The 9,126-nt window shown below is 37.4% G+C and overlaps 2 protein-coding genes across 2 annotated transcripts in view; both read left to right on the top strand.

The window, feature by feature from the left end:
- Positions 1-224: 224 nt before the first annotated feature.
- LOC121526558 (E3 ubiquitin ligase TRAF3IP2-like) lies at positions 225-2,966 on the top strand. Its single transcript, XM_041813206.1, has 6 exons — positions 225-329; positions 2,037-2,125; positions 2,211-2,279; positions 2,419-2,523; positions 2,611-2,685; positions 2,796-2,966. The coding sequence occupies exons 1-6, from the start codon at positions 242-244 to the stop codon at positions 2,964-2,966; spliced, it is 597 nt and encodes a 198-aa protein (XP_041669140.1). The 5' UTR covers positions 225-241.
- Positions 2,967-6,350: 3,384 nt separating this feature from the next.
- Positions 6,351-9,126, top strand: part of si:ch211-266g18.10 (titin) — a 33,033-nt gene continuing 30,257 nt past the window's right edge. The window contains exon 1 of the mRNA XM_041813204.1: positions 6,351-6,716. Within this exon, the coding sequence (XP_041669138.1) occupies positions 6,707-6,716 (10 nt within the window). The 5' untranslated portion in view covers positions 6,351-6,706. The remainder of the gene's footprint in view (positions 6,717-9,126) is intronic.

The following is a 9,126-nucleotide window of genomic DNA, read 5'->3' as shown; positions in this document are numbered from 1 at the left end:
CTGAAGGGCCCCGCATCTACGCACAAAACTGGTAAAAGTGCTTCCTAGCTGTATTTATTAGAAAAGGGTGAATGAGGTGATAAATGTTAGCCACTGGACAGAAAAGCCTTTCAATATTTCTCTGTGTTGCTGCATCAGGCCCAAAGGTCATATGAATGACGGCCTGGCTCAGGGAAGCGTCTCGGTTAACGTGCCTCAGTTCTCCATCCCCCCTGTGGACAGCGTGTCCCAGGTCACCGTGATGAACCCGACCTTGGCAGGAGCAGCAGAGGCCTCAGTCTATCATCAACACGAGAAAAAAATAACTATCCGTCTGCCGGATGAATGCAGTAAGTCAAAGTATTCTTAAGCAAAGTGATAATCTTTTAGAGTATTTTCTGTTTGTGTACCTCATTTTAGATGTGTGAGTTTAATGCTGTCAGGTCAGGAGGTTTCTGTGCCAGGCGCTTAATAAAAATGCTGGCATGTCACCTCAATATCACAATATAATAGACGGTGTGGATTGTATATTAAACATAGGCTTTACAAATCTGCCAGGCCAGTTTAGGGGCTTGGGTAGTCATATAAAATCAGATTGTTTGTGTGCAGAAAGTTGGCTTATGACAAAAGTTAAAAGATTTATATTTTACCCATCCCTAGTGACGATGGGTTTCAGGTTTTTTAATACTGTTTTATAACAAAGATAAGATGTTAAATTAGAGTTAAGTGACTGCACATCCCAGACTTTCATGTTTTTTTTTCAGTATATTTCTCAACAGTACACTCAATGAGAAGAATAGAAAGCCCTTTACATCACAATTTTCTACTTAACATTAAATAAAGTTGTGATTTTGAATTAACATTGACTGTTTATAGGTCTTAAAGTTGGCTTGTACCTACCTGGCTCTACATGAAAGTCATTGTCCCCTAAACCTAATAACTGGTTGTTCTATCCTTGGCAGCAACAACTGCAAGCACGTGTTTGCGATAACTGTCGATAAGTCTTTCACATCTCTGAGGAGGAATTTTGGGCCACTCTTCTTTGTTTTAATTCATCCATACTGGGGGAGGTTTCCAGCATGAATGGCCTGTTCATGGTCATGCCATAACATCTCAATCAGACTTAAGCCCAGACTTTGGCTTGAACACTCCAAAACCTTCATTTAGGTTTTTTTACCCTTATGCCCCCCTCGGGCATTTTTGTACATTTTTCTCAACTTTTTTTTTCAATTTTGTGATCATTTTGGCAGTTTTAGAGCTTGTGGCATGAATTTTTGCAGGAACTTCTCGTTCTAGTTAAATTTTTGAAATCCAACATGTTTTACTCTTACATGTCATTAATACTCTATTGATGCATTTTGCACCTTCTGGACACCTTCGGGTCAAAAATGTACAACAAAACAACTGCCAATAAAGCATCATACATCAGTAATTTTTTCTACTTTTTTTTCATAAATCTCTTAAACAACTTCAGACTTGCTAGAAAGTACCAAACATTAACTAGTTTTCAGGATTTTATCCCTTTAATTGCCCGGGATTTTATCCCGGCCACTCCTGGGAAGGTCCACCACTGTTTCAATTTTTCCCCATTTGTGGATAATGGCTCTCACCATGGTTGAGCCTAAGAAGTTTCTTTGTAACCCATACCAGGCTGATAAATGCCAATGACTTTGCTTCTCATCTGTTCTTGAATTTCTTTAGATGGCTTCATGATGTGTTGGAGATCTTTTAGTCTTCTTCGCTTATTCAAACAGGTTCTAGGATTTCTGGATTCAACAGGTCTGGCGGGAATCAGGCCTGGATGTAGATAGTCAAACTGAACTCAGCTTTCCAAAAAATGTGGTTAATCACAGTTAATTCATGATTTAACAAGGGTGGGTGATGACTTTTTCACATAAGGTCAGGTAGGATTGGATGGCTAATTCCCTTAATGAATAAAAATCACCATTAAAAAACCTACACTTTTTCTTTACTCAGGCTCTCTTTGTCTAATATTGAAGTTTGTTTCAGATGTTTTAGATAACACCTCTAATTTTCTGTATATTTTTTCTCATCAGGAAATGTTTTTATAACATATTCTTCAGACATTTCATCAGAGATCGTCCCTTTTGTAGACTTCCTCACAAAACAAGGTTTCCGACCCGCTGTAAGTGACTTTCTCTTTGCTCTAATTAAAAACAGGCCCTTGTTAGCATTTATTATACACTTACTTACTGTATTTCATCTAATAGGCTGACATATTTGATAGCCCAATCAGAAGCATGGATATCAACAAGTGGAAGGACAGCTACCTGAAAGATGTAGGTGAACATAACCACAATAACTGGTTTAATTCTTTGTTTTGTTATTGCTTATTTGAAAGCTACTTTACAGGTGTGTCAGCATCGTGACTATGAGGGAAAATTACATCAGAGTCTTAAGTCTATACATTTTTTTCAGCCATCAGCTCTGATTATAATCGCCATCAGCCCTAAATATAAGCAGGACATTGAAGGATCAGTAGTGGATAACCACGGCCTACATACTAGATATATTCACTCTATGGTGAGAGAGAGCTTTGTGTACATCAGACATATTACTGTGAGAATATTTGTCTTTAAAGTAACTTCATCTTAACTCTCATCTCCACAGATGCAGACTGAATTCATTCAACAAGGCAGCCTGAATTTCAGATTCATACCTGTTCTCTTCCTCGGTGCATCCCAGGTCAGAATTTGTCAAACCAAAAGCATTTTTTTACTGTTTTGCAGTTTCTATAAAATTTCTCTTTTCTCATTCCCTACTATTTCTGTCTGTTATCAAACATGTGCATGCAGATGCATGTCCCAACTTGGCTCCTAAACACGCGTGTGTACCGCTGGCCACAGGACAGCGGGGATTTGGTGCTGCGGCTGCTCAGAGAGGAAAAATACATCCCTCCACCTGTGCCCATGGAACTCACACTCATCATCAGGCCTGTGGCCCCCAGCTCTGCAGCTTCTCTGTAAAACAAACACAGCAGTTATTTCTCTGTAGCAATTATGCAGCCGTTTCAAAAGGACTTTATCTGCAATATTGCAGACTATATATTTTAGAATATCTGTATTGCTCTAGTGCAAATCAATGATGGCTGAAAATGATCATATGTATTAGTTTTTTAACTTTACATTTTTAAATAAAGTCTTTTTTCTCTATAGGCTACTTATGTAAAGGCTTTAGCTGATAGAAAGTCAAGTTGATATTGAGGCTCATGTGATTTAAGTTAGACTGTCTGTTGACCTATTTGTGCTTGTAGTTTACCACAACTATGCTTAATTTTTTCAGTTAATAAAAATAATGTGAAATTATCTTTTTGAGAATAACCTATACTGTCTCCCCAAAACACCTTTAAGGTAAGGTGAAGTCTGTCACACTGGCTGGGCTGACAGCCCCAACAGAAACATTAATGTTACAACAAATAGCATGAATCCTTGATGTGTGGTCTACACACACAATAAAAGAAAGAAAGAACTCGGCTCGTTCGTAACACATCACTACTAACGTCTACTTGGATAAAATTTATCCAAACAGCTCTCAGGCAAAGTACGGTGAAGTTTTCACAAATGTCCCTAAAATGTGAGTCCCAATTAGTCTAGTGCAGTGATTCCCAACCTGTGGGCCGCGGCCCCCTGGTGGGCCGCGGAGGTATTGCAAGTGGGCTGCCAAATCATTTCCAAAATAGTATGATTTTTTTGGGGGGGGGAGGTGTAATTATATAAAAATAAAAATATACAGAATAGTGTTTTATTGTTGAAACTCAGTTACATTTAAAAGGATATTAGAAATGTTCAAATATTCTTTTCATTATTTTGTTTTGTTTTTCCTTCAAGTATTAGACATGTGACAAGTTAATGAGAGACAGGAACTTTTGTTGTTATCTAGAGGTTACTGTGTTGACAGCTTCTTGAAAACTGTAATACTAAAGGTGTTGCAACATGTTACAGATGCTGTGTTAGCAACTGTGGAGCTTCCAACATTTTTCTCCTGTATTCAGTTCAGTCCTTTATGTTCAATCTTCAATTTAAAAAAGTGCTCTGAGAACGCATTATATGGTAGTGTTTCCCATACATTCATTTATTTGTGGCGGACCGCCACAAATAGATTCTGGTGCTACCTGTTCACCCTCGGTCTGTGAATGTAGCGTGTCGTTAAAATGACTATATCGCAAATTTTCGAGTATAAATTATGTGGAAGTTTTGAGCAGCCAGCGTGCATTTCTCGCCGGAGTTTCACTTCTCCCATTGTTCCTGAATGCATCTCTCAAAGCAGAGAGCTCACTCTCTCTCCTGCGCCTGCGCCCATTCAGAAAAATCCTTTACACATGCGCATCAGCGGCAAGAAGCAAGGGAGAGGAAGGTAAACACAGCAGCCGCGTGGCTAGTTAGCGGGGAGTTAGCTGACTTTAGAGACAGAAACAGGGCTGGATCTGCAGCGTTGAGCAGTCGTTCAACTTTAAAAAGGAAGAGGTCGAACTCAAGCGGTATTCGTTCAAATACGCCGCAAGATGACTCAGATAACGGCGGGAATGCCTGAATGGAGGACTAGACTGCAGGGTTTAGGTCTTCATGCATAATTGGTGAGTTTTGCTTCACCCTTAATGAGGAAAATAATCATTTTATAATCATCAATAGTAAATATAACACAGAAAACATTTCAGGACTTTCCATACACTGTAAAAGACAGAGTATTTCATGATTTATTTATTTTTGATTTATTAGTGAAAGACTGAATGAAGAACTTTTCAAAATAAAACAGCTAAATTTGACTTCATATTGATTTTTACTTTCTGCATATAATTTTATTAAAAATCCAATTGAACAGTCTATTTTTATCACCAAACTAGTGCCATTTGGGGCAGAATTTAATACAGCTGCTGAGAGGCCATTTCAAAATATCGCGATATATATTGTGTATCAGGATATGGGGTCGGAGGTTGGCCGCGAAAATTTTTGAAACTTAAAAGTGGGCCCTGAGTCGGAAAAGGTTGGGAACCACTGCTCTAGTGAATTAAGCTAACACGTTTCAGGTACATCATCCATTTCAACAGAACTTAGCACAGAAATTTACATCCAGCCTGAGGCTTAAGTTCAATGACTCTGCTTGGCCTATTCAAACGTTGTATCTAAAAAAAGACCTCTGTATGTGCATAGTTTAATTTCTTACAAACTAATGACATTTTATGTGCATGTAGAGCGTCAAGCACATATTAGCAAATATTAGCACGCTAACTATGCAAACAAAGACGGGATGCTAATATATTTGGTCCATGTTAGCATATAAACGTGTAAAGTGAAGCTCTAATATAGGGCCGATAAAAATCTCCCATAACTTTAAAATTAGTCTCACTATCATTTCCTTTAAGAATATTTTTGTTAAAAGTTGATATTTTATAATTTTAACGTCATTTAATCTAATTTTACTAGAATTAATATTTTAGTAGTCTCTTATGAATATTATATCCAGAATAACAAAGACATTTGTTTTAAACGTTACACATTAATCTTTAAGAATTGGTATAACATTGGTATACTTGTCTACCAAGTACTCAGCAAGGAGTAAAATTATTTGCATTTTGATTTACACGTAAATATCCCAGGGCAGTTTAGGGAACATGCGGTTATATTTGACATTATACCTTGTGGTATTAAACTCTTGACATGTGCTACTAGATTTTTTTTTTCTGCTACTGTCTATTCTTGAATAGAAAATTAGCACCTTTTTTAAACAATGAAATGTGTTAACAGAAGAAATTAAGTCTTCTTTCTGTTCATTTTAGTAGCAAAATCCACATTCCGTTCATACAGTGGGCTATATATTTTTTTTCAGCGGTATAGATAGTTGTAAGACCTTAAAGGACCGCAGGATGGCGCTGTTGTGCCGTTTAGTTTCTCAGGTTCATTGAGTATTTAATTATTTTTGGAGCATGTTTGTTTTGAAGCTGCAAAATGGAATTTATTAGCGAGGATGAATTACAGCAAAAAGGACAATAATATCACAATTCATGTAGCTGTTTTGCTTGAAGTGTCTAAGAAAAATTCCCAGTGTCTTTTTGTCCATGTCTCGTCTTGGGCACCTGATTCGTTCCACTTAGTGGGCAGATTAAACCACCACCACCGGAGGAGCTGCCCAGTTCAGTCAACTGATCTCACACACACCCCTCTGAATGCCAAAAAAGGCCTTCAGAGCGGCTGGTTTGCAGAGCTCCAGCTAAGAATAACTTGGACCTTGTGGGGGATAAAGTTACCTTGAAGCCTCCCTGTACTGGGCTCTGACCTATACCCATGTGAGGCACCAATAACACTGGGTGGGATTTTCTGTCTGTTCCCCTCTCCCTGTCCTGCCTTGTGCTTAGCTTTGCTCTTTCCTTCCCCCCCTGCGTTGCTTTCCTGTGCTCGACCGCCCCCAGACCCCCCTCTGCAATGCTGCCGCACCGGCAGCTCCAAATTCACCAGCACCTGTAAATCTGACTGTTTATTTTGGATTTTGTCATTTTTCTCTGAGAAGTTCAACCTGTGGATTAGACTGTCCAGGAACAAGACTTTGAACCTCAAGTGGAAATGGAATAATTCAACATTTTGTGACTTTTTTTTTCCAATTGTGGAGTCTGATTGGATTTTTACTGAAGCTGGGATTTTATAATCAAACATCTGCATGAGGTGGCTTTGCCCCCCACTCAAAAGATAGTATTTGAAATTGTCTCGATATCACCATGGCTGAAGGTAAGAGTGCCACACCTGCATGGGCACAAATATGTACAACTTTACAGTTCACTTTTACATTTACTTTATTTTATTAAAGCATGTTAATCCTCAATAAAAGATACTAAAGTCATGCTAATGTTTGATTTGATTTCAGAATCATCATAGCAAAATGTGTTGAATGCTGGATGCTATAAATACAGGAGATCATGTAGCCAGGGTATTAGTGTTGCTCTCCTGTGACAGACATGACTGCTGCTGCAGCTGACCTCTGTTTTTCCAGATAATTTCTATGTTTGCCATTTACAAAACAAGACTACCTCTTAAATAACCTGGTCAAAAGAAGTTTAATTCTAACACTTTATCCCCAGTGATGCTTAAATTAGCTTAGAATAACTTTAAAAATAAGACTGACATTTTGGTGAAATACTGATACCATTCATCTGTTCTGCACAATTTGCTGAAGGTATTTTTTTTTAAATTAGCGTTGGTAAAAGAGGAAGTGAATCATAAGTTAGGAACGCTCACAGTTTGGCACAAGGTCCATGCTGGAAAATTCAGCAGTGTTGCTTTACTCTGTTACCTGATGATGACGATGATGAAATTAAATGCCAAGAGAAGAATTTTCCACTAACAAGGCAGAAATCATACACCTATAGTCTAGATAACTGATGAAATGATTTATGTGATTCCCGCTCATCTAACACATGAAACTCTTGAATCTTCACGTGGTTGCTTACAAAATAACAGCTTTGTAGGCAAATACTTCTGTTTGAATAACACTGAAGTTAACTACTTATCAATTACTGAGCTACATTCCCAATTCTAAACTCCCAAAACTTTTGTTTTGATCTACTCTGGTTGGACTTAGTTTGACAACACAGACGTTTCTGTTGAAGTCCTCCCAGTTTTATTTTATTTATGTGTTTGGTTTTACTGTGCACAAAATCCCTCTTTTTTCCTGCATGATTTCATATATTTACATGTATTAATCAGCATACAGGCCTAGGTGGTCTTTGCAGCCATAAGTTTTTTCTTTTAGCCACTAGCAGTGATGCTAATTTACCTCTCTCTAACTCTGTACAAGCCTAAAAAAGGGTGCCATGTTTTTGCTTTCAACATGAAGTCAGCCCTAAAGTCTTTGGGGCAAAAATTGTTTTATGGTGTCAAAGTTAGCATGAGTAATCACACACGCCTCACACGAACAGATGAAAACTGAACCTTCACTGTTGAGCTCTCTGTTCTCTGTATCTACTTTTTGTATGTTTTTATAAAATAGAAGAGGCACTTGCCTGGCTAAATGTTTTATGTGCCTGCAAAATCATGTCCACAAGTGCTGAAATTTAACCTTGGGATTCAAAAGAGGAAAGTAGCACATGTGCCAGGCAGGAATGAATCAATATTGGTGATATTTACAGCCTGTATAGAACAATATTTACAACCAATACACACCAGTATTTATCACCAATACAGAGCAGTATTTACAGCTAATATAGGCCAATATTTACAGCCGATGTAGGCTGATATTGGGTTCCCATGTAGTCCAATAGTTTGAGCTGATAGAGGCCAATATTTACTGCCAATAAGGGCTGATATTCTCAGCCTGTATAGGCTGAAATTTAGAGCCAAAATAGGATAATATTTACAGCCTGTATAGGTGGATATTCGTAGCCAATATAGCGAGATATTTACAGACAATATTAAGATGTACAGTGCTTAACAAATTTATTAAACCACCTTTCATATTTGTCTCAGAGACCATCCAGCATCATGAAGTGCTTTAATGTGCACTCTTTCATTTTCAGTGAGCTCTCCACGTTTTACCATTTTGAACAGGAATGAGGGATTTCAAACTGAATTCACCCAAATCTGAGCCGGCTCACTGGGCTTCTTTGAGAAGTCAGAAATTAATCAAGCATAACATTCAACGACTAAAACTCATTTTTCTGTTCAGGAATGCAAGTAAATAACTATGATTTGACATATTAATCAAGAAATAATAATGTGCTTTACTATTTTTTTCAGTTTTTTTGTAAATCTGTAAATTTGAAAATTTATGGATAACAATAATAATTATATTTTAGCATTAAAAAAAACATTTGAGTTTAAGAGCTTCTACATATTGGTGTATTAACCATTGCAGAAACATAAAAAAAGATTTTGGTAATTACCAATGCTGTTGATTTAGGGCAGCTGTGGCATAAACCTTACTTTGGTTAGGGTTAGGGTGGTCTAATAAATTTGTTAAGCACTGTATAAACAATGACAACTACAGCAGTGTGAGGTGGAATAAAAAAATCTGGAAATAAATGTGACCAATGATCATTTAAATGTAATAAACTATTTACTTTATTTAAAAAAAGTAGAATAGCTTGGTTCTTTATGAACCATGGATGTTTTTGAAACTTCATGTTGATAGATAGATAGATAG

This window comes from Cheilinus undulatus, linkage group 18 (assembly GCF_018320785.1).
Source record: "Cheilinus undulatus linkage group 18, ASM1832078v1, whole genome shotgun sequence".
Taxonomy (NCBI): Eukaryota; Metazoa; Chordata; class Actinopteri; order Labriformes; family Labridae; genus Cheilinus; species Cheilinus undulatus.
The sequence above is the reverse complement of the archived record's forward strand: the minus strand, read 5'-3'. Positions and strand labels throughout refer to the sequence as shown.

Coding starts and splice junctions, on each gene's coding strand:
- LOC121526558 (XM_041813206.1), top strand. CDS start 242: ATGAACCCGACCTTGGCAGGAGCAGCAGAGGCCTCAGTCTATCATCAA. Junction 2,524..2,610: donor CTAGATATATTCACTCTATG/GTGAGAGAGAGC, acceptor TCATCTCCACAG/ATGCAGACTGAATTCATTCA. Junction 2,686..2,795: donor TCTTCCTCGGTGCATCCCAG/GTCAGAATTTGT, acceptor ATGTGCATGCAG/ATGCATGTCCCAACTTGGCT.